The sequence below is a fragment of the Doryrhamphus excisus genome, chromosome 13 (genome assembly GCF_030265055.1).
Source record: "Doryrhamphus excisus isolate RoL2022-K1 chromosome 13, RoL_Dexc_1.0, whole genome shotgun sequence".
Classification (NCBI taxonomy): domain Eukaryota; kingdom Metazoa; phylum Chordata; class Actinopteri; order Syngnathiformes; family Syngnathidae; genus Doryrhamphus; species Doryrhamphus excisus.
The window spans coordinates 3,692,305-3,719,462 of NC_080478.1; the positions used below are offsets into that span (position 1 = coordinate 3,692,305).

At 39.7% G+C, this 27,158-nt stretch overlaps 1 protein-coding gene across 1 annotated transcript in view; it reads right to left on the reverse strand.

Annotated features, from left to right (window-relative positions):
* Nucleotides 1-12,426, reverse strand: part of LOC131140699 (uncharacterized) — a 31,249-nt gene extending 18,823 nt beyond the window's left edge. Inside the window, exon 1 of the mRNA XM_058091365.1 lies at nt 10,850-12,426. Within this exon, the coding sequence (XP_057947348.1) occupies nt 10,850-12,426 (1,577 nt within the window). The remainder of the gene's footprint in view (nt 1-10,849) is intronic.
* Between the last annotated feature and the right edge of the window lie 14,732 nt (nt 12,427-27,158).

Here is a 27,158-nt window from a genome sequence, read left to right on the forward strand (position 1 = left end):
GGGCACATATAGACAAACAACCATTCACACTCACATTCATACCTATGGACAATTTGGAGTCGCTAATTAACCTAGCATGTTTTTGGAATGTGGGAGGAAACCGGAGTACCCGGAGAAAACCCATGCAAATTCCACACAGAGATGGCCGAGGGTGGAATTGAACTCGGGTAATCTAAATGTGAGGCCTGTTAAAAGTGGAGCAGTACTATTGGATCAAGTAGTGGGTGATCCTGCATCCTGGTAGTCCACAACTACGTGTTGTTTGGGTGTAAATTCTACCCGCAGGCCTACCTGATGTCACGATGACGTCACCTAGCCGAAGCCTCACAGCTTTATCTGCGTAGCCTTTAAGGGACCAGTGTGTTGTCAGTCACAGTGTGAGGGTATGTTGTCATGTTGTGGCAACACTTTAGTAAGAGGGTGTCTGGAAAGTTCCACAACTGGTAGACAAGACATGTAGAATGTCAGCTACTACAAAGATGGTCGTCTTAGACTTTGCTATGATATTTTGTATTACGACGTTTTGTTGTTATGAAGAAAAAATAATTCATTCATTCATTCATTTTCTACCGCTTTTCCTCACGAGGGTCGCGGGGGGTGCTGGAGCCTATCCCAGCTGTCTTCGGGCGGCAGGCGGGGTACACCCTGGACTGGTGGCCAGCCAATCACAGGGCACATATAGACAAACAACCATTCACACTCACATTCATACCTATGGACAACTTGGAGTCGCTAATTAACCTAGCATGTTTTTGGAATGTGGGAGGAAACCGGAGTACCCGGAGAAAACCCACGCATGCACGGCGGAGAACATGCAAACTCCACACAGAGATGATGGAGGGTGGGATTGAACCCGGGTTTCCTAGCTAACCTAGCATTTTTTTGGAAAATTTTTGGAAAATACGTATGTGTTACCAACTTCAGAGCTACTAGATCGCACCGCTAGAACTGATTTAATTTTTAAAACATAATAAAACAAAATAGCATTATATGTACTTTTGGGAAATAAAAACACTTTTTTGTTATTTTACTTTATTTGCCTTTTATTTAACCTACAAATATGTCAGATCGTTTTGCCTGACCCTGTATAATTTTTTAAAAATAAAAACACTTTTTTAATTTTACTTTATTTGCCTTTTATTTAACCTACAAATATGTCAGATCATTTTGCCTGACCCCGTATAATTTAGGAAAATAAAAACACTTTTTTTAAAAATTTTACTTTATTTGCCTTTTATTTAACCTACAAATATGTCAGATCGTTTTGCCTGACCCTGTATAATTTTTGAAAATAAAAACACTTTTTTAAAAATTTTAATTTATTTGCCTTTTATTTAACCTACACATATGTCAGATCATTTTGCCTGACCCTGTATAATTTTTGAAAATAAAAAAACTTTTTTAAATTTTACTTTATTTGCCTTTTATTTAACCTACAAATGTGTCAGATCATTTTGCCTGACCCTGTATAATTTTTGAAAATTAAAAAAAACTTTTTTAAATTTTACTTTATTTGCCTTTTATTTAACCTACAAATGTGTCAGATCGTTTTGCCTGACCCCGTATAATTTTTGAAAATAAAAAACTTTTTAAAATTTTACTTTATTTGCCTTTTATTTAACCTACAAATGTGTCAGATCGTTTTGCCTGACTCTGTATAATTTTTGAAAATAAAAAAACTTTTTTTAATTTTACTTTATTTGCCTTTTATTTAACCTACAAACGTGTCAGATCGTTTTGCCTGACCCTGTAGTTGTTATCCAAGACAGCATGACATTAGCGCACAGATGGGGAGTTTGAACACCATCTTTGATCACCGAAGCTTACGATGTTTATGCTGACTCAGGTCACACACACATTGTTGTTTGAGTCCTCCTCCCGATGGACGCCCCGGTGCTGAGGGTTCCGACTAGAACCTGTTTGTCTAGTGAAGGCTCATTGAGGTTGGATCTTCACTGATGACGCTGAGTGGACGGGTCTCACGTCGATGGCAATGAAGCGTTTCCCACAAGTCCACTCTAGCGGCGACGTTCCTGGCCTGGGTTACGGGGCTTGTTGTTCCAAGTCGACCTCCAAAATCCCCAGTTGCTCACGTTCTTACTCCTCTCGCTCTCTCTGGCTCTCACTGGTAATTTTCTTGTCCCTGTCAAATAGTTGACATGTGCCAAAAATGAATGCTGGCGGTCGGCCATCTTTCCAATCATGTTGCCTTTTTTCCAAAGTAAACTTTTTTCGTACTAAACAACTATGAACCGAAGTAATAGCGTCCTTTTTTTTAAGTATCTTACGGTTTTAAAGTATCTTAAATATCTTGAAAAAATAACGGTGAAAAAAAAATTTTTTTTTTTGTTAATTCGGAAATTAGCTAGCTACTTATTGCTTTATGGCATATGATGCTGGGAAAACATTTTTTTTTGTTAATTCGGAAATTAGCTAATTACTTATTGCTTTATGGCATATGATGCTAGGAAAAAAAAATTTTTGTTAATTCGGAAATTAGCTAGAATCCTAGCATCATATGCCATAAAGCAATAAGTAGCTAGCTAATTTCCAAATTATTGCTTTATGGCATATGATGCTAGGAAAAAAAAAGGTTTTTGTTAATTCGGAAATTAGCTAGCTACTTGTTGCTTTATGGCATATGATGCTAGGAATTTTTTTTTTTTTGTTATTTTGGAAATTAGCTAGCTACTTATTGCTTTATGGCACATGATGCTAGGAAAAAAAATTTTTTGTTAATTCGGAAATTAGCTAGCTACTTATTGCTTTATGGCATATGATGCTAGGAAATTTGTTTTGTTAATTTGGAAATTAGCTAGCTACTTATTGCTTTATGGCATATGATGCTAGGAAAATTTTTTTTTGTTAATTTGGAAATTAGCTAGCTACTTATTGCTTTATGGCATATGATGCTAGGAAAATTTTTTTTTGTTAATTTGGAAATTAGCTAGCTACTTATTGCTTTATAGCATATGATGCTAGGAAAAATTAGTTTTTTGTTAATTCAGAAATTAGCTAGCTACTTATTGCTTTATGGCATAAGATGCTAGGCAAAAAAATGTTTTTTGTTAATTTGGAAATTAGCTAGCTACTTATTGCTTTATGGCATATGATGCTAGGAAAAAAATTTTTTTTGTTAATTTGGAAATTACCTAGCTACTTATTGCTTTATGGCATATGATGCTAGGATTAAGTAGGCTATTAATTACTGTGAAAATCAAAAATACAGTGGAACCTTGGTTAGCGTAAGCCCCGGTTAGCATGTTTTTTTGGGGTTTTTTTGTTTGTTTTTTTTTTAGTTTTTTTTTCAGAAAATGATCACAATTGTATTTTTGTGTACATTTATTGTTTATGTTTGCGGACTTACAGTATTTATTATGTTAGTTCAAATCTTCTATACCTGAATAGAGATGCGGGAATTAATTTATTTTTTTCATTGATTAATCCAAAAAATAATCGACCAATTATTTGCGATTAGTTACAACCCTACCAGGAATAAATGGATGGGATTCAACCATGTTATTCTGGGATGCGGAGCAATTATTGCAATGGAACTCAAAACAAACATCTGTCTAATGGAGTAATATAAACACTTTATAAAACACTTTTCAATAGCTGAATCCATTATCCTGATCAATTTCTCCGTAAAAGCATTTCAGCTCTCACAGGATATGCTTTATGATTTATGACTCCGGGTGATGAATGACACTGATAATATAAATGCAAATTAAGTTTTCATTTGTTTATCTTACAAACTACGGTTCCTGCAGCAGGACAAAAACAAATACAGCAAAGTAAAATCAAAGTTATGTTTTGAAGATGTTTCATCTGCTGGGAAAATGAAGGGAAGAAGCTGTATAGCAGGGGGCCACCTGGGGGCCACTGGAGCTCGGGTCTGGGTGAGACTGGACATATTGCGCAACTGCAGGGTCTTGAGACACATGCTAACTCGCAAACTAGCGACCTAAACGGTAGCCTTCAAGTTATTTCCTTTAAAATTAAATAGCCAAAAACTTACCACTTCCACACGGATAGGGAGGATAACTATTAACAGTTATTTAACCTTTAACATGCACATTAATAAAAAAACGTAATAATTTTTTCTGGGTACATGATACTAACATTAAACTTTCATATCAAGGCGGGGGCTTCAAACTAGTGTCCTGCGGGCCACATTTGGCCCGCGGGCTGCGTGTTTGAGACCCCTGCATTAGATCGACTACAAAATGAACAAAGCATTATTAGAGCCCTGTAGACATGACAAAACACGACTATAGTCACATTTATACTCTTTTTATTTACAACATATTGCGCAACTGCAGGGTCTTGAGATACATGCTAACTCGCAAACTAGAGAGCTAGCGACCTAAACGGTAGCCTTCAAGTTATTTCCTTTCAACTTAAATAGCCAAAAACTTACCACTTCCACACGGATAGGGAGGATAACTATTAACAGTTATTTAACCTTTAACATGAACATTAATCAAACGTAATATTTTTTTCTGGGTACATGATACCATACAGCAGGGGTCTCAAAAATGCAGCCCGCGGGCCAAATGTGGCCCGCAGTACACTAGTTTGAGGCCCCCGCCTTGATATGAAAGTTTAATGTTTGATATGGATGCTGTATGGTATCATGTACCCAGAAAAAATTATTACGTTTGATTAATGTTCATGTTAAAGGTTAAATAACTGTTAATAGTTATCCTCCCTGTCTGTGTGGAAGTGGTAAGTTTTTGGCTATTTAAGTTTAAAGAAAATAACTCGAAGGCTACCGTTTAGGTCGCTAGCTCTATTTCCTTTCAACTTAAATAGCCAAAAAAAATACCACTTCCACACGGATAGGGAGGATAACTATTAACAGTTATTTAACCTTTTACATGAACATTAATAAAAAAAAAAACGTAATAATTTTTTCTGGGTACATGATACTAACATTAAACTTTCATATCAAAGTCGGGGGCCTCAAATTAGTGTCCTGCGCACCACATTTGGCCCGCGGGCCGCAAGTTTGAGACCCCTGCTGTATAGTATTTAAAAAAAAAATCTTATTTAACAAACTTATATATATAGTAAATTATGAGGATTTATCAAAAAATAAGTAGTCCAAATAAATACAGCGCAGCGATTTAATGTAATATGTCAACGGCGATAAGGCTCTGAGAAAATGGCCGTGTGTACCCTCTCACGGTAATTATAAACACGGCGCTATGAGACGCTTACATAACCTCCGAGGAGCATTTCGCTAACCTGCAACACAATGCCACACACTTCTTTTTTTTTTTTTTTTTTTTTGTTGCATGCTCCGACACATCAAGTTTCACAGATGTGCAGGATTTATTATTATTATTATTTTTTTTTTTTTTTTTGCAGTGAGCCAACAATAATTTATGAACTTCAATTCCGACTGCATGAGCGGCAGTAAGTTTTATTCGCTTGTTGTGACATGTCATCATTTTCATCCTCCCCTCCACCTCACCCTCGTCCCATCCTCGGCCCTTTTTTACATACACCCGGAGCCTGGGAGCGGAATTCTGTGAACATTTTTCCATGTGAAAATGCCGAGGTCCAGTCGAAGGGTGTGACGCCAGTGCATTGTTTCAGCTGCAAAAAAAAAAAAAAAGGAACCGCTTGTGATGAAGCCAATTCCTGTCGATCCCAAAAAAAAACAGGCACTTTCTCGCACCGGTTTCCTTCCTCGTCGGACAACGCGAAACAATCACGGGAGCGACTAGCAAAGCAGAAAAGACGACAAAAAGGGAAGACAATTCCCTGGAAATATTCCCGTCGTCGGCACACACAGATCCATGCGGAGCTTTCACACCTTTCCTTATTTTTTCTCATGGAGCCATGAATGGTGCTTTTAGGAAAAACGGGCAGGAAGCACCTGCCTGTTTGGACGATTTATCTCAGTCCGCTCACATCATGTGACTTCCTTGTTTTTCCTTATCGACCCACGATCGCCTGGCCCTTATTGGCCGCTCCGAACCACTCCTTTTTTATAATTCATTGATCTTATTCAGTGGGCTGCACGGTGGTTTAGTGGTTAGCATACAGGTCTCACAGCTTGGAAACCCGAGTTCAATCCCACTCTCGGTTATCTCTACGTGGAGTTTGCATGTTCTCCGCCGTGTATGCGGTTTCCTCCCACATTCCAAAAACATGCTAGGTTAATTAGCGACTCCAAATTGTCCGTAGGTATGAATGTGAGTGTGAATGGTTGTTTGTCTATATGTGCCCTGTGATTGGCTGCTGACCAATCCAGGGTCCAAAGACAGCTGGGATAGGCTCCAGATAGCCCCCGTGACCCTCATGAGGAAAAGAAGTAGAAAATGAATGCTAGGAGTGAGGCTGCACGGTGCACGAGTGGTTAGGGCGCAGGCCTCACACATAGATTACCCAAGTTCAATTCCACCCTCGGTCATCTCTGTGTGGAGTTTGCATGTTTCTCCGGGTACTCCGGTTTCCTCCCACATTCCAAAAACATGCTAGGTTAATTAGCGACTCCAAATTGTCCATAGGTATGAATGTGAGTGTGAATGGTTGTTTGACTTAATGTGCCCTGTGATTGGCTGGCCACCAGTCCAGGGTGTACCCCGCCTCTCGCCTGAAGACAGCTGGGATAGGCTCCAGCACCTCTCATGAGGATAAGTGGTAAAAAATTAATTAATTAATGAATAATGATGCACGGTGGATGAGTGGTTAGTGTACAGGCCTCACAGCTCGGAAACCCGGGTTCAATTCCACACTCCGCTATCTCTGTGTGGAGTTTCCATGTTCTCCCCGTGCATGCGTGGGTTTTTTCCGGGTACTCCGGTTTCCTCCCACATTCCAAAAACATGCTAGGTTAGTTAGCGACTCCAAATTGTCCATAGGTATGAATGTGAGTGTGAATGGTTGTTTGTCTATATGTGCCCTGTGATTGGCTGGCCATCAGTCCAGGGTGTACCCCGCCTCTCGCCTGAAGACAGCTGGGATAGGCTCCAGCACCCCTGCAACCCTCATGACGATAAGCAATAGAAAATGAATGAATGAATGATCTTGTTCGAACTCCCCGTCCACCAGGATTCCCTCTGAAGAGACATTGGAAAATCTCCGTCAAATAGAGGGAACGCTTTAATGAGCGTAAACTCAAAGCCCTTCCTGACATTTGACCTCTTTCCTCACTACACAAACACGACAGCCTTGAAGACGGCCTTCCTTTTCCTCCCGTGTGCTTAAATCCAGACACAGTGAAAACAAGTCGGCTCATCAATTGGCCTTCCTCATCCAGCCTTAACCCTGCTGTCCTCCATGTCACCTGTATTGCTTAACCCTGACCCATAAGGCCATATTGACACTCTTGTCCAAATAATAATGCAATGATATAAACACTTGCAGTTATTTGTTTACTTTCATTCATTCATTCATTCATTTTCTACAGCTTATCCTCACAAGGGTTGTGGGGGGTGCTGGTACGTGACAAAAAAATAAAAAATAAAAAATAAAAAATAAAAAATAAAAAATAAAAAATAAAAAATAAAAAATAAAAAATAAAAAATAAAAAATAAAAAATAAAAAATAAAAAATAAAAAATAAAAAATAAAAAATAAAAAATAAAAAATAAAAAATAATAAAAAGTAAACAATCAAAAAATGTAAATAAAAAAAAATGTAATTCATAAAATTAAGTTAAAAAAATTCATTTACATTAGGAAAGCAGGAAGTGAACAAATGTAACAGTCACCGAAAAAAGTACCAGATAAAAGTACCAGATGGAGGGGTAGGATTTAATAAGCTTTGTTTCTTCCTACTCCTTTTGGACATGTGGAACTGTGAACTGATTATGTGATGCATTCAATTGTAATCTGATGCATGTTCAAATGAAATAAAACCATTATTTTCTTTTAAATAATAAAAATTTAAAACAAAAAAAGCGGTAGAAAATGAATGAATGAATGAAAATATTCAATTGTAATCTGATGCATGTTCAAATGAAATTAAACCATTACCATTACCATAAATTATACAAGATGCTTATGTGGAGGAGAAGGATGCACACTAAAATAGGTCGGGCGGTGAGAGCACAAGGGTTGATTAAAAGCCAGGATGTGTTCGAGACACATTTTTAATGTGCAGGAATTCCCTCATTAAAGTTTGTCAGGTTGAAGGTGATCAATAATCAGGCTTTTATCTTGTCATCATCTCTTCAAGAGGTGCTTTGAATATTTATATACAATGCAGTTGTACGCTGATTCTGATTGGATGGTGCGGGTGTACATGATGATGGTATTTTTGCAGTATATTAAAATAGGTAAGACATTCCTTTCAGTAATTAGCTTCTCCATTAACATATCTGTGCCATGTATGTTTGAATGCGGGGGGGGCACATCAGACCCCCTGATTTTGTTGTTGTTTTTCACCCCTTCCTGGCTCTCATGTTTGACAAATGGTTTCCAGCTAATTTACGACGCTCAAACTGTGGGAGAACAATACCCCCGCGGACGTAAGTCGGCACAAGCTCCAGCACATGTCCCACAGAAGAGCGAGGTGCTCGCAGGAAACACTTGCTGAGATAACAAGATAGTACGGAAGGCAGGGCCACTGAAAGGCCACGAACATGGGGACGGGGACGGGGACTTGGGGGGGTGGGTAGGGGGCGTGTCAGGAGTTAACTCGGGTAATATTAAATTATAGATAATGTAAGCTATTTGGGTCTATGACATCATAACAGCTGAAGCTCTGCCAACAGAAATACCCACCAATATGATGGCTCAGTTAGGGCAAGGGTGGCCAAAGTCCAGCCCGGGGGTCATTTGCTGACCAAAGCTTGTTTTGTTTTGGCCCGCGGCATATTCTAAAAATAGAATTAAACAAGCAAAATAAAAAGAAAACAGCAAAACATGCTGTGGGCTGTATAGGCATTTGCCTAGGGCGGCATTCTCCTGGGGGTGCCATGTGGGGGGTGGGGGGGGGGTGGGGGGGGGGCAAAGAAAAATTGTGATGCTAGTCAGCAGACGGGCGCCTTGGACAGGCGTGATACTCTTGCCCCCGTGTAATCAAACGTCTTCATTTTCTACCGCTTATCCTCACAATGCTAGGTTAATTAGCGACTCCAAATTGTCCATAGGTATGAATGTGAGTGTGAATGGTTGTTTGTCTATAAGCTAGGAGACCCGAGTTCGATTCCACCGTCGGCCATCTCTGTGTGGAGTTTGCACGTTCTCCCTGTGCATGGGTAGGTTTTCTCCGGTTTCCTCCCACATTCCAAAAACATGCTAGGTTAATTCATACTCACAATATGAGTGTGAATGGTTGTTTGTCTTTATGTGCCCTGTGATTGGCTGGCCACCAGTCCAGGGTGTACCCCGCCTCTCGCCCAAAGACAGCCGGGATAGGCTCCAGCACCCCCACGACCATTGTGAGAAAATGCAGTAGAAAATGAATGAATAAATGAATGAATTATTTTTCGCAGGGGTTGCACAGTGGACTAGTGGTTAGCGCGTAGACTTCACAGCTAGGAGACCCGAGTTCGATTCCACTGTCGGCCATATTTGTGTGGAGTTTGCACATTCTCCCCGTGCATGGGTAGGTTTTCTCCGGTCCGGTTTCCTCCCACATTCCAAAAACATGCTAGGTTAATTAGCGACTCCAAATTGTCCATAGGTATGAATGTGAGTGTGAATGGTTGTTTGTCTATATGTGCCCTGTGATTGGCTGGCCACCAGTCCAGGGTGTACCCCGCCTCTCGCCCAAAGACAGCCGGGATAGGCTCCAGCACCCCCACGACCATTGTGAGAAAATGCAGTAGAAAATGAATGAATAAATGAATGAATTATTTTTCGCAGGGGTTGCACAGTGGACTAGTGGTTAGCGCGTAGACTTCACAGCTAGGAGACCCGAGTTCGATTCCACTGTCGGCCATATTTGTGTGGAGTTTGCACATTCTCCCCGTGCATGGGTAGGTTTTCTCCGGTCCGGTTTCCTCCCACATTCCAAAAACATGCTAGGTTAATTAGCGACTCCAAATTCTCCATAGGTATGAATGCGAGTGTGAATGGTTGTTTGTCTATATGTGCCCTGTGATTGGCTGGCCACCAGTCCAGGGTGAGAAAAAGCGGTAGAAAATGAATGAATGATTTTTCGCAGTGGTTGCACAGCGGACTAGTGGTTAGCACGTAGACTTTACAGCTAGGAGACCCGAGTTCGATTCCAATGTAGGCCATATATTTGTGTGGAGTTTGCACATTCTCCCCGTGCATGGGCAGGTTTTCTCCGGTTTCCTCCCACATTCCAAAAACATGCTAGGTTAATTCATACCCTGTGATTGGCTGGCCACCCGTCCAGAGGGAACCGCCTCTCGTCCAAAGACTGCTGGGATAAGCTCCAGCACCCCTCTTGAGGATAAGCGGTACAGAATGAATGAATGAATGATTTTTCGCAGTATTTATACCCACCACTAGCTTTTCGACTTTTTGACGACTAAGTTGGAAAACCGATCCCAAATTAGATTTTATCAGGGGTGTGGAGCCACATCAATTTTTGTGGCTCCGGCTCCGGCTCCGGCTCCGGGCAAAATGGTGTGGCTCCTTGTGGCTCCGGCTCCGGCTCCGGCTCCGGCTAGGTCTATTTTTCACCAAGTTAAAGAGTAACTTATAGCGCATTTTAACGGTTTTGAGCAAGCAAAAACAGCCTTTTCTTTTCTCATCGAATGTATTTTGTATTAACCAACACATCTTTACAGAAAAATGGAACCATGTTGCCCAAAATCGCTAAAACATGGGAAAGACGTAAAAGTGAGTCATTGGCTTTCACAGCAACTCAGAACTTTTCACATCATGCATCTCTCACTGCAAGCACTCGCGTTTTACTCATTGGAACGTATGAGGAGCATTGCCTCCACGATGTCTTCCTTCATCCGGGATCTAAGGTCCGTTAGCAGAAGTTTCATGGCCGAGAACAGCCGTTCGACTGACACTTGTGTCGTGGGTAGAGCGGCCAGGGCGAGGCTGGTCGTCTGAACGGCCGCTGGGTACTTGCCGATGATGCTCCAGACGTCTTTTCCCTTCAGTCGTCCGAGATTCTTCATCTCATGCACTGCATCCGTCACCGAAGAGGGTGTTTGCATCACTGCATGACGCCCGCGTTCGAGCCGGTCCAACTCCTGTTCAAATGGGTCGTCTTCTTGCTCGGAGCTCGCGCTGCTCAGCTGATGCTCTGCTGCAGTAGAAGCTCCAGAGTTCTCTATGTGATGAACCCTGTGAGCGATCTTGATGAAGGCATCTTCGGCACGTTGCAGTCTCTCGCCTAGTAGGATCCTGTACCGGGCGTCGGCGAAGACGGCAGCCAACACGGCATCCGACTCGAGCAGTGTCTCTTCCCGCCCTCGCATGGAGGAGGCGATAGCGGCGCCGATGCCCCCGTTCTTCTCCAGTCCGTCCCGCAGCTTCAGCCACTCTTTGAGAAACGTCCCTGGTGTGAGCTCACTGCTCTGTAACCGAATGGTCACGATGTATGGGTCCTTGAGGACGTCAGCAAGTTGTTGGATTCGCTGCCATTTTTCGTCCGACAGGTGCAAGTCCGGCGCGACAGCAGCATAATCTTGCACCACCTCCCGGAGTTCCAGCAGGCGGTTCACCATGGCGTAGCTGCTGCCCCACCTTGTTGGCACGTCGATGATCGGGAGCAGATGACCTTTCTTTTTCAGAGATGCCACCATGTTCGGCGCCCTGAGCTTCTTCACGACGCTTCGGGCATGCTCCAACACCGCATGTGCACCTCGTTGCTTCAATCCGTCGCGTACAGCCAGCTGTAGGGTGTGAACACCACATCGCGTCATGTGGACATTGGTGTTTGCGCCAGCTGCTGGGCGCGAGCCTGTGGACGTGTCGAAGTGATCCACAATCAGGTCGCGGAGTGTTTCGTCATCACCAACCTCGTCCTCTTCTTGATCTCCCTGATCATCCGCACTTCCCTCCTCTAGCAATTCACTGCTCCTCTCTTCATCACTCTGGTTCAATAGCTCTACGGTTTTCACCATCGCCCTGGCATTGTCCGTGACCACAGCAAGCACTTGATCTTTGTTGAGCTCGTACCTCTCCAGCGCTTTCTTGAGCAGCTCCAGCGTTTCCTTCGCAGTGTGCTTGCCGGCACAGTCCGTGACAGCTAGTGTCTTGATTGTCGGCTTCCCGTCGTGAAAAAACTGGGCGTTGATAGCCAGGTAACTGGAGCCAAGCCGGGTTGCTCCGTCCATCTTCAAGTACACAGGTTTGTTCCTCATGATGCTGATGAGGCCAGACTCCAGTTGCCGAGCCCGATTGATCACCATCTCGCGAACGGCGTTCCTGTCCAGGCTGACGTGCAGCTGCCTCGCGATGGACCCGGCGATGGCACCGAAGCCGGCCGAGGACGAGAAGAAGGAGAGCGGCAAGGAGTCCTTTACCACCATGCTCACAAGTCCGTCGGTGAACTTGCGTAAGGCGGAATGGAATGATTCGAGTTTCGGAGGTCGGAGCCACAGGAGCCACAAAGTCAGAGTGGCTCCGGCTCCGGCTCCGGCTCCGGGCAAATCGTGTGGCTCCGAGTGGCTCCGGCTCCGGCTCCGGCTCCGGCTCCACACCCCTGGATTTTATCATGACGAGGTTGGACTCGATACCCGATGATTTAATTGTGTTCAGTCTTTTGGAAAAATTGAAAGTCAATCATCGCGTTCATGTACTTTGGCGTACGCTTGATTTCAACTTTCAAGTTCTTGCCTGCACCGTACCCTCAGGGATTCTCCGACTGTCACAACCGATGTTCCCATGGTTGGACGTGACCTCAGGGAATGCTGGGATTGACAAGGATGGCAAATGAAAGGTCTCGGTAGAGTCAAGATGGTAGTCAGAGGAGCAAAAATAAAAAACATGCAGTCAAGTATGCCAACAACAGCAGCGTGCCCTTTGCATGCAGTGATATGGGAACCCCCCCCCGTTACCCCCCCATGTGCTCACTCTCCAGTCACTCCAGTAGAACTGGATTACACTAAGAACCTCTCACATTTTCAAGATAAGCAAAACCCAATTAAGTAACATTTTATAAAATTGCCTTGATAAGAAAAAGCGACCCCGACGGTCATCACTGGCCATGAAATAAAAATAAAAATAAAAATAAAAATAAAAATAAAAATAAAAATAAAAATAAAAATAAAAATAAAAATAAAAATAAAAATAAAAATAAAAATAAAAATAAAAATAAAAATAAAAATAAAAATAAAAATAAAAATAAAAATAAAAATAAAAATAAAAATAAAAATAAAAATAAAAATAAAAATAAAAATAAAAATAAAAATAAAAATAAAAATAAAAATAAAAATAAAAATAAAATAAAATAAAAATTAATAAAAATAAAATAAAATAAAATAAAATAAAATAAAATAAAATAAAATAAAATAAAATAAAATAAAATAAAATAAAATAAAATAAAATAAAATAAAATAAAATAAAATAAAATAAAATAAAATAAAATAAAATAAAATAAAATAAAATAAAATAAAATAAAATAAAATAAAAATAAAAATGAAAATAATAAAAAAGTAAATAAAAATAAAAATAAAAATAAAAATAAAAATAAAAATAAAAATAAAAATAAAAATAAAAATAAAAATAAAAATAAAAATAAAAATAAAAATAAAAATAAAAATAAAAATAAAAATAAAAATAAAATAAAAATTAATAAAAATAATAAAAATAAAAATAAAATAAAATAAAATAAAATAAAATAAAATAAAATAAAATAAAATAAAATAAAATAAAATAAAATAAAATAAAAATAAAAATGAAAATAATAAAAAAGTAAATAAAAATAAAAATAAAAATAAAAATAAAAATAAAAATAAAAATAAAAATAAAAATAAAAATAAAAATAAAAATAAAATAAAAATAAAAATAAAAATAAACTAATAATAACAAACTAATTCTAATAAACGCTAAGTTTAAGATTATTTGAAGTACATTTGCCTTGTACGGAGCTTAAATTTTAATTTTAATTTTAATTACAACTTCCCTGTACCATGAAATTTTATTTGCCGTTATTTGATGTTTTTGTTATGCCATTTGGAGCGACTGGACCGGAGCAAGAAGAAGAACAGAAAAGAAGAAGAGAGAAGAGAAAGGTGGGGTCGGGGGGGGGGCAGTTTAATTTTAATTTTAATTTTAATTTTAATTTACCCCCCACCCCCCACCCCATGTGCTCAGTCTCCAGTCACTCCAGTAGAACTGGATTACACTAAGAACCTCTCACATTTTCAAGATAAGCAAAACCCAATTAAGTAACATTTTATAAAATTGCCTTGATAAGAAAAAGCGACCCCATGAAAAATGGCCGTGATTCAGTATGAAAACAACTTCCTGTGCAGTAAAATAACAGCGCATACGTGTGTTTGTACGGAATCAAAAGGAAGTTCCTCCCTTATATGAGAGCGGATTGTTCTCCGGCTTTGATTGTTTATGCAAAGCTTCATGTTGGCTTGAAATTACGTTAAACTCCTGTGAACAAATACGGCGAACCTCGTCGGGAATGAGTGTGCATTTATTTTTGCTTTGCATCAATCAGTTTCACTTTGGACCTGGACGTGAAAACCGGCTTGAGATTAAGAGCAACGGATTACAAAATGAAATATTTAGAATAAGACTGAGAGCCTGTCATGATAATTTACTGGTTTCCTGTTGGAATAACAAAAAATGCAGGAAGAGTGGCTTTGGATGGAGACGGACATCTGAACTACAAAGTGTTTAAAAGACTAAAAATAAAAATAAAAATGAAAATAAAAATAAAAATAAAAATAAAAATAAAAATAAAAATAAAAATAAAAATAAAAATAAAAATAAAAATAAAAATAAAAATAAAAATAAAAATAAAAATAAAAATAAAAATAAAAATAAAAATAAAAATAAAAATAAAAATAAAAATAAAAATAAAAATAAAAATAAAAATAAAAATAAAAATAAAAATAAAAATAAAAATAAAAATGTATTTTCCTGGTTTCAGTTTCAAGTACACATAAATTAATAGACATCATCGGTTTCCTGTTGGAATAACAAAAATGCAGGAAGAGTGGCTTTGGATGGAGACTAACATCTGAACTACAAAGTGTTTAAAATACTACAAATGTATTGTTGAGTTGTTTACATTTAGAACACCTGAATCGAGTAGCAACCAGACCAGAATGGATGTCAGTTTGAGAACAATTATAATAAACTAATTCTAATAAACGCTTAGTTTAAGATTATTTGAAGTAGATTTGCCTTCTATGGAGCTTAAATTTTAATTTTAATTTTAATTTTAATTTTAATTTTAATTTTAATTTTAATTTTAATTTTAATTTTAATTTTAATTTTAATTTTAATTTTAATTTTAATTTTAATTTTAATTTATTTTTATTTTTATTTTTATTTTTATTTTTATTTTTATTTTTATTTTTATTTTTATTTTTATTTTTATTTTTATTTTTATTTTTATTTTTATTTTTATTTTTATTTTTTTATAAAAAAATACACCAGTCCAGGGTGTACCCCCCCTCTCGCCCAAAGACAGCTGGGATAGCCTCCAGCACCCCTCGTGAGGAAAAGCGGTAGAAAATGAATGAATGAATGAATGAGGTTGATCTTTGGAATTGTTTGTATATTCATCCAGAAGAAGGATATTTGTCACGGACTCACGGTCTCCAGCTCCTCCAAAGATCTCCACGGTCCTTACGTTGTCATGCTGGACCCAGAAAATAGTCTTCCCCAAACACATTTAAGTTGAACCTGGAAACCATTTCCTTGGCTTTTTTAAGGCGGCGCCTTCCTAATGATAGAAAAGTGCTCCGGACAAACAGCAAAGACAAGAGTCTCCAAAAGTGTTTCCTTTTAGGGCGCTTGAATCAGCGTAACAACCCCATCATAAAAGGTAATCACCAGTTCTCAAAACATTAAGTGGTTTTTATCTTTATTCTCACACACAACATATTGTTGACATTAACTTCGGCTCGCGGCGTTCTCGGAATTTCGACAATTTCGGGGTTTATTTAGAACAGGTTAAAACAGCTTTAATGCTAACGAGCTCAGTGTTTCCCACATGACTGCAATCTATGTACAGTGGCGGTGCCTTGCAAGGTTTACGTCACCGGGAAAGTGAAGTATGATTTTGTGAAATCACAGGGCACCTATAGACAAACAACCATTCACACTCACATTCATACCTATGGACAATTTGGAGTCGCTAATTAACCTAGCATGTTTTTGGAATGTGGGAGGAAACCGGAGTACCCGGAGAAAACCCACGCATGCACGGGGAGAACGTGCAAACTCCACACAGAGATGGACGATGGTGGAATTGAACTCGGGTAATCTATCTGTGAGGCCTGCGCGCTAACCACTCGCCCACCATGCAGCCTCACTCCGAGCATTCATTTTCTACCGCTTTTCCTCATGAGGGTCACGGGGGTTTCTGGAGCCTATCCCAGCTGTCTTCAGACCCTGGACTGGACTGCAGCCGGCATTATATGTACTTTTGGAAAATAAAAACACTTTTTTGTGTCTTTACTTTATTTGCCCATATACAGTATTTAAGAGTGAAATTGCATGTTGAGTACTCTAAATGTGTACATGTTGGCAGGTGGATGTAAGCAGGATGGGCTTAACGTATAAGCTCTGGATGTTGAAATATGACTGTATACTTTACATATCCAGGTATGCTGGAGCCTATCCCAGCTGTTAATTTGCCAGCCAATCACAGGGCACATATAGACAAACAACCATTCACACTCACATTCATACCTATGGACAATTTGGAGTCGCTAATTAACCTAGCATGTTTTTTTGGAATGTGGGAGGAAACCGGTGAAAACCCACACATGCACGGGGAAGAACATGCAAACTCCACACAGAGATGACCGACGGTGGAATCAAACTCGTGTCTCCTGTGAGGTCTGCGTAGTAACCACTCGTCCACCGTGCAGCCCCTGATTTTAATTTTTTAAAACAGAATGAAACAGAATGGCATTATATGTACTTTATTTGCCCTTATACAGTATTTAAGAGTCAAATTGCATGTTGAGTACTCTAAATGTGTACATGTTGGCAGGTGGGTGTAAGCAGGATGGGCTTAACGTATAAGCTCTGGATGTTGAAATATGAAACCGGAGAAAACCCACTCATGCAGGGGGAAGAACATGCAAACTCCACAGGCCAGAGATGACCGAGGGTGGAATTGAACTTGGGTATCCTAGCTGTGAGCCCTGCACACTAACCACTCGACCACCATGCAGCCCCTGATTTAATTTTTTTAAAACATAATGAAACAGAATGGCATTATATGTACTTTATTTGCCCTTATACAGTATTTAAGAGTCAAATTGCATGTTGAGTACTCTAAATGTGTACATGTTGGCAGGTGGGTGTAAACAGGATGGGCTTAACGTGTAAGTTCTGGATGTTGAAATATGAAACCGGAGAAAACCCACACATGCACGGGAGAGAACATGCAAACTCCACACAGAGATAGCCGAGGGTGGAATTGAACCTGGGTCTTTTAGCAGTGAGGCCTGCGCACTAACCACTCGTCCACCGTGCAGCCCCTGATTTAAGTTTTTTAAAACGTAATGAAACAGAATGGCATTATATGTACTTTATTTGCCCATATACAGTATTTAAGAGTCAAATTGCATGTTGAGTACTCTAAATGTGTACATGTTGGCAGGTGGATGTAAACAGGATGGGCTTAACGTATAAGCTCTGGATGTTGAAATATGAAACCGGAGAAAACCCACGCATGCACGGGGTAGAACATGCAAACTCCACAGGCCAGAGATGGCCGAGGGTGGAATTGAACTCGGGTATTCTAGCTGTGAGCCCTGCGCACTAACCACTCGACCACCGTGCAGCCCATAATTTTAATTTTTTAAAACGTAATGAAACAGAATGGCATTATATGTACTTTATTTGCCCTTATACAGTATTTAAGAGTCAAATTGCATGTTGAGTACTCTAAATGTGTACATGTTGGCAGGTGGATGTAAACAGGATGGGCTTAACGTATAAGCTCTGGATGTTGAAATATGAAACCGGAGAAAACTCACGCATGCACGGGGAAGAACATGCAAACTCCACACAGAGATAGCCGAGGGTGGAATTGAACCTGGGTCTTTTAGCAGTGAGGCCTGTGCACTAACCACTCGTCCACCGTGCAGCCCCTGATTTTAATTTTTTTTTAGCGTCTAAATCCATCATAGAAAATCTCCACTCCAGGAGACAATGCTTCTGATAGCCGCCAAGATGACATCAAGTCTTGGGGTTCATCTGGTGCCGAAATGTTCCGATGACGTCTTGTTAAAATTAGCCTGCACCAGCAACATCAAAAACACTTTGGTCCCATTAGGGAAAACGGCCATTGTCCCGCTAGCGGTAATCGTCCATTTTGCTTTCCCCATTAGAACACAAAGCAAAAGGGGGAGGTAAAAACAGTTTGCCCACAAATCTCCCTCTGTGTGCCAACTGGTTTACTCCACTTATTCAGGCTCCAGAAGCAAAGAACCATCTGCTCGTTTCAACTCCCGCCTCAAAACACTCAATAATGCGCATTCATCGCCGGCATTTGTGGTTTGCCAGCACATTATTTGACCAAACACTCGGTGAAAGTCCCTCCAAAAAAAAAAAACGCATCTAAAGCAAGACTGACCGAGCCGTGAATGCGTCCGCTTTGAATGTGAGCGTCCTTGCTTGGGCTCCTCCTGGCGTCAGTTGAATGGCGTCCGCCCGAGCAAAAGGAGATCCTGGACAAAGCCGGAGTTGAGGTAGAAGCCAAAATACAGTCAAGCTAAAATAAAATGATTTGACCGTATATAAAACCCAAGCATAAAAAAAAAAATGCCTTTTTTGGCACTAAAATCTGTGAAGACGTGCATCGTCTTTTGGTATGTTTCGGTTTTAGAGGTGTACAATAATACAGGGTCAGGCAAAATGATGTGACATATTTGTAGGTTAAATAAAACGCAAATAAAGTAAAGAAACAAAAAAGTGTTTTTATTTTCGAAAAGTACATATAATGCCATTTTGCTTTGTTTCTTTATAATGCTAATTCTTTTAATTCTTTATTATCTTTTTATCTTTTTCAATCGTAGCAACACCATAAAAAAAAATAAAAAAATAATAAAAAAAATAAAAATAAAAATAAAAATAAAAATAAAAATAAAAATAAAAATAAACCAGTACCACCTTAAGTATGACTGTACAGTTACTTTTTAGATTTTATGTGACTTCAAAAATTATACAGGGTCAGGCAAAATGATCTGACACATTTGTAGGTTAAATAAAAGGCAAATAAAGTAAAATTTTAAAAAAGTGTTTTTATTTTCGAAAAGTACATATAATGCAATTTTTTGGACTGGTGAGCACGGCGCTTTTATCAAAACAAACGAATCCGTAACTGCAACACAACGAGCGTTTTTTTTTTATAAAAATAAAAATAAAAATAAAAATAAAAATAAAAATAAAAATAAAAATAAAAATAAAAATAAAAATAAAAATAAAAATAAAAATAAAAATAAAAATAAAAATAAAAATAAAAATAAAAATGACTGTACAGTTACTTTTTAGATTTTACATGACTAAAAAAAAATTATACAGGGTCAGGCAAAATGATTTGAGACATATGGAGGTTAAATAAAAGGCAAATAAAGTAAAATAAAAAAAGTGTTTTTATTATAAAAATAAAAATAAAAGAAATAAATAAAAATAAAAATAAAAATAAAAATAAAAATAAAAATAAAAAATAAAAATAAAAATAAAAATAAAAATAAAAATAAAAATAAAAATAAAAATAAAAATCCCGTACCAGCTTGTTATGGGTTACCAACTTCAGAGCTACTGGATCGCACCGCCAGAACTGATTTAATTTTTAAAACATAATGAAACAGAACGGCATTATATTGACTTTTGGAAAATTAAAAACACTTTTTTTTGTTTACTTTACTTTATTTTCCTTTTATTTAACCTACAAATGTCTCAGATCATTTTGCCTGACCCTGTACAACAAAATGGCTCCAATGCCTGAGTGGCATACTAGTCAGTATTTCACATGCTAATATAATTGTGAAAATGATCATAGACGTGAGTCTTATCGTGCAAGTATCGATCTGATACTGATATTTGGATGCATGCGCCCGCCTCGAATTGGTATTACTATTTTAATAGATGAAAGTGTGGAGCCAAATAAACACTTTAATCTTTGTATGAATATTCACATCCAGCTGTCTGTGGAAGAAGATAACAGTTGGTGTGCTTGAGACCTGCAAATAGACCAAAGTCATGGCTGGACAGAAGCAGCAACCCCCCCCCCCCCAAAAAAAAAAAAAAAAAAATCCCACCACCAGCTCAGTAAGCACCTTTGTAAAACAACACACTTAGATTTATATTATTAACTTTTCCTTTATTATGATTTGGGAATATAATTTGGATTAAAAAAATGTGTTTCATTGAACGGGAATACAAAAAAATTCCCAAAAGTCACATCTGAAAATCATATTTCATCATAATGGTTAAATATAATCAGATTAAAATGGCATTTCCTTTTTTCCAGTGAATGTAATTTGCTCTTTTTAACGAGGAAAATTTAATCTCATCCTAATCCAATGGACTTGTACGGCGAGCTTGGGTTCGGAATACAAAACCTGCTGTCGGTGTGCTTGGCATCGGTGGGGGTGTTGGCTGGCCCCCGACAACACGCCTCCGCACTGCCAGGCTGTCAGGGGGCCAAGGCCGAGCAGCAGCTGCCGGCCCAAAACCAGCGGGCACTAATTGAGGCGGCCGGAGGGAGCCCCCCACCCCCCCACCCTGTGCTGCCCGGGTCCTCCCACTACCTCCTCCTCCTCCTCCAGGCTACAACACACCCACTCATCCACCGAACACACACAATGCCGGTTTAATTATGAAAAATTAGCCAAAAGCTAATCTCCCATCTTTTCCAATCAAAGATCTATCCATGGCTGCCAGGAAAATAATAACAAATTACATTTTTTTTCTGCCCAAATAAACACATTTCCCTTCGAGGAAAAACTCAGCTGTCTGACTGAGAGAACACATGATTGTGTTTTACACTAAATATTCAATATCCTCATGTAAATTTGGCATTAATTTACTGATACCTCAAATATCTTAATTTTTATTTTTCTACACAATATAAGATGAAAAATAAATAAACAAATCAAGAATAAAGAAAATCAATCAATCAGTAATAAATAAATATAATAATAATAATAATAAAACGGCAAATAATAAAAACTTAAGAAACCACATATAGTTGGTGGGTAGACAAATTATTTTTTTTCAGATTAAAATGAACAAAGCATTATTAGAGCCCTGTAGACATGACAAAACACGACTATAGTCACATTTATACTCTTTTTATTTACAACATATTGCGCAACTGCAGGGTCTTGAGACACATGCTAACTCGCACACTAGAGAGCTAGCGACCTAAACGGCAGCCTTCAAGTTATTTCCTTTCAACTTAAATCGCCAAAAACTTACCACTTCCACACGGATAGGGAGGATAACTATTAACAGTTATTTAACCTTTAACATGAACATTAATCAAACGTAATAATTTTTTTCTGGGTACATGATACCATACAGCATCCATATCAAACTTGCGCGGGCTACATTAACATTAACATTAAACTTTTATATCAAGGCGGGGGCCTCAAACTAGTGTCCCGCGTGTTTGAGACCCCTGTTGTACACTAATAACTCCCCTGAGATTAATTGAGAGAAAAGGTTATGAAACCATTTGTAAAGCTTTGGTACTCCAGCAAACCACAGTGAGAGCCATTATCCACAAATGGCGAAAACATTGGTGAAACCTCCCACAAGTGGCCATCCAACCAAAATTAGATGCATGTGTTCAAGACTGTCAGTGTTCATAAGAAAAACACTAGGAAAAAACAGCTAGCATGACACATGTCATTCATTCATTTTCTACTGCTTATCATCACAAGGGTGCTGGAGCCTATCCCAGCTGTCTGTGGGTGAGAGGCGAGGTACACATTGGACTTGTCAGGCTTGTCATATTTGTGATAATTTCATTAAAAAAAACATCATACCAACAGTAAAATATGGTGGCGGTAGTTTAGTGATCAGGGGCTGTTTTGCTGCTTCAGGACCTGCTGTGTTCATAAGAAAAACACTAGGAAAAAACAGCTAGCATAACATGCGGGGTTGGGGGGGTGCTGGAGCCTATCCCAGCTGTCTTCGGGTGAGAGGCGGGGTACACATTGGACTTGTCAGGCTTGTCATATTTGTGATAATTTCATTTAAAAAAAACATCATACCAACAGTAAAATATGGTGGTGGTAGTGTAGTGGTCAGGGGCTGTTTTGCTGCTTCAGGACCTGGAATGACCTGCTGTGATAAATGTAAACATTTGTTCATCAAAACTTTTCAATCAGGTGAGAGGCGGGGTACACATTGGAATTGTCAGGCTTGTCATATTTGTGATAATTTCATTAAAAAAACATACCAACAGTAAAATATGGTGGTGGTAGTGTAGTGATCAGGGGCTGTTTTGCTGCTTCAGGACCTGCTGTGTTAATAAGAAAAACACTAGGTAAACACGTTCAGGCTTGTCATTCATTTTCTACCGCTTATCCTCACAAGGGTCGCGGGGGGGGGGGGGGGGGGGGGAGGATTTGTGCTGGAGCTTGTCAGGCTTGTCATATTTGTGACAATTTCATTAAAAAAAACATAATTACCAACAGTAAAATATGGTGGTGGTAGTGTAGTGGTCAAGGGCTGTTTTGCTGCTTCAGGACCTGGAATGACCTGCTGTGATAAATGTAAACATCTATTCGTCACAAAAAAAAAAAATCTTGAGAACACTGATAGTCTTTTCGGTATGATGTCTCACTCGTCACGTAAATGGCGTCCAACCGTTACGTTAATACCCCCACAAGCCAAATCAAGCTCTACTGCCTCAAAGTGTCTCACCGAGTGTCTCTCAACGTTCGGGTGTCAGCAGTTTTGGTTGTATTTCCAAAAGGTCTCCTTGAGTGCGGGTAAACATTGCGTTAATACGGCGGTCTGAAATATTGATGCCGTGTTTTGTTTGCATTTTTGCCGCACTTGAGAGGCCATCTGGACAGGTCGGCCTTTCTCACGTTAAATATTCATTGGCCCGATGAATGTGACCAGGGGAGAGCAAAAGAGGGTCATTTTGTAACGTGAGAGAGGAGAGTCGGGAGAATCGAAGGGGGGGGGGGGGGGGGGTTGAGAGGCCTTCAACAATAGCGTTTTCAAACAGATGGATGATAGCGAGCGGGGGGGGGGGGGGGGGGATATATAGTTCAGTGTCATAGTAGAACTTGATATCTGATTATGTTCAGCCCGAGCCTATAAATACAAAGGGATTACATGTAGTTACATGAATAATGAATTTGAGATTATTCTGTTGACATGTGTCTAATTTGTTGTGGTTTGCGGAATTGCCGTGCACAAGATCGAGTTCCTCCAGTGGGCCAATTAAATAATCCTCGCCGACCGACTCTTACATGAAGTGAACGAATTAGCAAAGAATCGTTCACGTAGCATGTGCAATCAGGAGAATATATTTAATAAGATAAAAAAACAACATAGTTATTAATGGTCCAGCGCTCCAAAGTACTTTCCCTTTGTTCAGCAGTTGTCATTAAACACACCGTAGAGTGACGATGACAAGCAAACACAGACGTGACAATCCTTACTAAAAGGATTTTTTTTTTGACTAGTTTAAACCGGTTTAAACAAAAAAAAAACATCAAAAATCACATATCTCGGGAACCGGAAGTCAAAGAGTTGTGCTTTGTACCGTTTGGCAGTGATTTATGCAGGTGGGAATTGGTTCCAAGTCAATAGGACGTCTTACCGTACGGGAGTTATATGCAAAAAAAACTTTTTCCAATGGCTTCAGACCAGTTTAAACCGGTTCAAACAAAAAAAAACCTCATCAAAAATCGCGTATCTCGGAAACGGAAAGTCGTAGCGAGTTCAACTTGGTACCGTTGGAAAGCCGGCGGCGATTTATGCTTGTGGGAATTGGTTCCAAGTCAATAGGACTTCTTACCGTATGGGAGTTATATGCGAAAAACACTTTTTCCAGACCAGTTTAGACCAGTTCAAACACAAAAAACTCATCAAAAATCGCGTTACTTCGAAAACGGAAAGTCGTAGCGAGTTCGACTTGGTATCGTTGGAAAGCAAGCGGCGATTTATGCTTGTGGGAATTGGTTCCAAGTCAACTGGACTTCTTACCGTATGGGACTTATATGCGAAAAACACTTTTTCCAGACCAGTTTAAACCGGTTCAAACACACAAAACACTCATGAAAAATCGCGTATCTCGGAAACCGAAAGTCGGAGCAATTCGTGCTTGGTACCGTTGGAAAGCTGGCGGCGAATTATGCAGTTGGGAATTGATTCCAAGTCAATTGGACTTCTTACCGTATGGGAGTTATATGCAAAAAACACTTTTCCAGACCAGTTTAGACCAGTTCAAACACACAAAAAACTCATCAAAAATCGCGTATCTCGGAAACGGAAAGTCGTAGAGTCGTGCTTGGTACAGTTGGAAAACTAGCAGTGAATTATGCAGGTGGGAATTGGTTCCAAGTCAATAGGACTTCTTACCGTATGGGAGTTATATGCGAAAAAAAACTTTTTCCAAACCAGTTTAGACCAGTTCAAACACACAAAAAACTCATAAAAAATCGCGTATCTCAGGAACGGAAAGTCGTAGCGAGTCGTGCTTGGTACCGTTGGAAAGCCGGTGGCGATTTATGCTTGTGGGAATTGGTTCCAAGTCGATTGGACGTCTTACCGTAAGGGAGTTACATGCAAAAACACTTTTTCCAATGGCTTCAGACCAGTTTAAACCGGTTCTAACAAAAAAAAAAAAAACATAAAAAATCACGTATCTCGGGAACCGGAAGTCATAGAGTCGTGCTTGGTACCGTTGGAATCGCCTCTTAATATTTAATGTAAGCCTATCAATTATGAAGAAATCTGCAGCTGAACACTCATTAAGAGGAGGGGTGGTTGCTTAGGAGCACTGGCATGTTCTGTCACTTCTGTGGTGTCCGTAACAGGACACCCTGCTGTGTGACAGTAATATGGTGGAAAGTAAATAAGACAGTGGGTGCAGGGATCTTTGTTGTGGGGGCTGCCACAAGCGTGCTACAAATCCAAGTGTTCAATAATGCAGCCTTGACACGTGTCTTGCTTGTTTTGTTATCCGCCGGTCCTTACATGTTGCTTGTGTATCATAAACAACGTACAGCGGAACATTAAAAGTCCAGAACAAATTGGGTTCCAATTTCAGGAATGTTGAATGCATTTTTATTGGGAGCTGAAAGTTGGGATCGTTGGAAAGCTGGCGGCGATTTATGCAGGTCGGATTTGATTCCAAGTCAATTGGACCGTGTGGAAGTTATATGCGAAAAACACTTTTTCCAGACCAATTTAGACTAGTTTAGACCAGTTCAAACACACAAAAACTGATCAAAAATTGCATATCTCTGAAACGGAAAATCGTAGCGAGTCGTGCTTGGTACCGTTGGAAAGCTGGTGGCGATTTACGCAGGTTGGAATTGATTCCAAGTCAATTGGACTTCTTACCGTAGGGGAGTTATGTGCGAAAAACACTTTTTCCAGACCAGTTTAGACCAGTTCAAACACACAAAAAACTGATCAAAAATCGCATATCTCGGAAACTGAAAGTCGTAGCGAGTCGTGCTTGGTACCGTTGGAAAACTGGCGGCAAATTATGCAGGTTGGAATTGGTTCCAAGTCAATAGGACTACTTACCATATGGGAGTTATATGCGAAAAACACTTTTTCCCAATGACTTCAGACCAGTTTAAACCGGTTCAAACAAACAAAAAAATCATCAAAAATTGCGTATCTCGGGAACCGAAAGTTGTAGAGTCGTGCTTGGTACCGTTGGAAAACTGCGGCAAATTATGCAGGTGGGAATTTGTTCCAAGTCAATTGGACTTCTTACCATATGGGAGTTATATGCAAAAAACATTTTTTCCAATGACTTTAGACCAGTTTAAACCAGTTCAAACAAAAAAAAACATCAAAAATCACATATCTCGGGAACCGGAAGTCATAGAGTCGTGCTTGGTACCGTTGGAAAACTGGCGGCAAATTATGCAGGTGGGAATTGGTTCCAAGTCAATTGGACTTCTAACCATATGGGAGTTATATGCAAAAAACGCTTTTTCCAGACCAGCTTCAGACCAGTTTAGACCAGATCAAAAGCACAAAAAACTGATCAAAAATCATGTATCTCGGAAACGGAAAGTCGTAGCAAGTCATGCTTGGTACTGTTGAAAAGCTCACTGCGAATTGTGTAGGTCGGTATTGATTCCAAGTCGGTAGGACTTCCCGTTCGGGAGTTTTTTGTTCCATACTGTAGATCAAAGGCACTGCAGTCTTATAAGTCTTATAAGATTCTATTTTATCAGAAGAATATCACTCCGGTATAGTTCCCCCATTGGGTATCCCGTATCGTCTCAAAGCCCCTGAAATAAGCATTTTTAGGGGGCAACATCAACACAGCTGGACACCCTCAAAGTTTGTGTGTTTACGTCTGTTCGCTACCTTTCCAACTTGACTCTAAAAATAGCTCGGGTGCATCCGGTTGGGATGTGAACAGTGCAGTCATCTTTCCCTGTGAAGGACACAACAGTGTCTGAAGTTTTGGGAGCAGGGAGAAGGGGGTTTGGGGGGGGACGGGGTAGCGACAGGGGGAAGGAAGCTGTGACTACCGTGTGACAAGCGCCCTGTTCCTTCCTCCCAGGCCTGGGAAACAGGAAGTGCTACACACAAGGCATTATTGTGATGGGTGAGGAAATGCAAGGTCCTCTAAAATAAGAGCCTCAATCTGGGTGTCAATGACAGGAGACTGTCCTCCACAGAGACCGACCCCCCCCCACCCACCTCCACTAGTGAGCGATACGGCAATTGTATTATTTTATGTACTAGTGGAAAGATACAAGTTGCATGTCTTGTCGGTCCCCAGCATGAGTAACGACATTTCAAAGTGGGGGCTTTCGGGGGTGGGGGGCAAAAATGGGAGGCAGTTTGTGTTCAGCAGACGTCGAGGAGGAGCCGGTTGCTAAGAGAG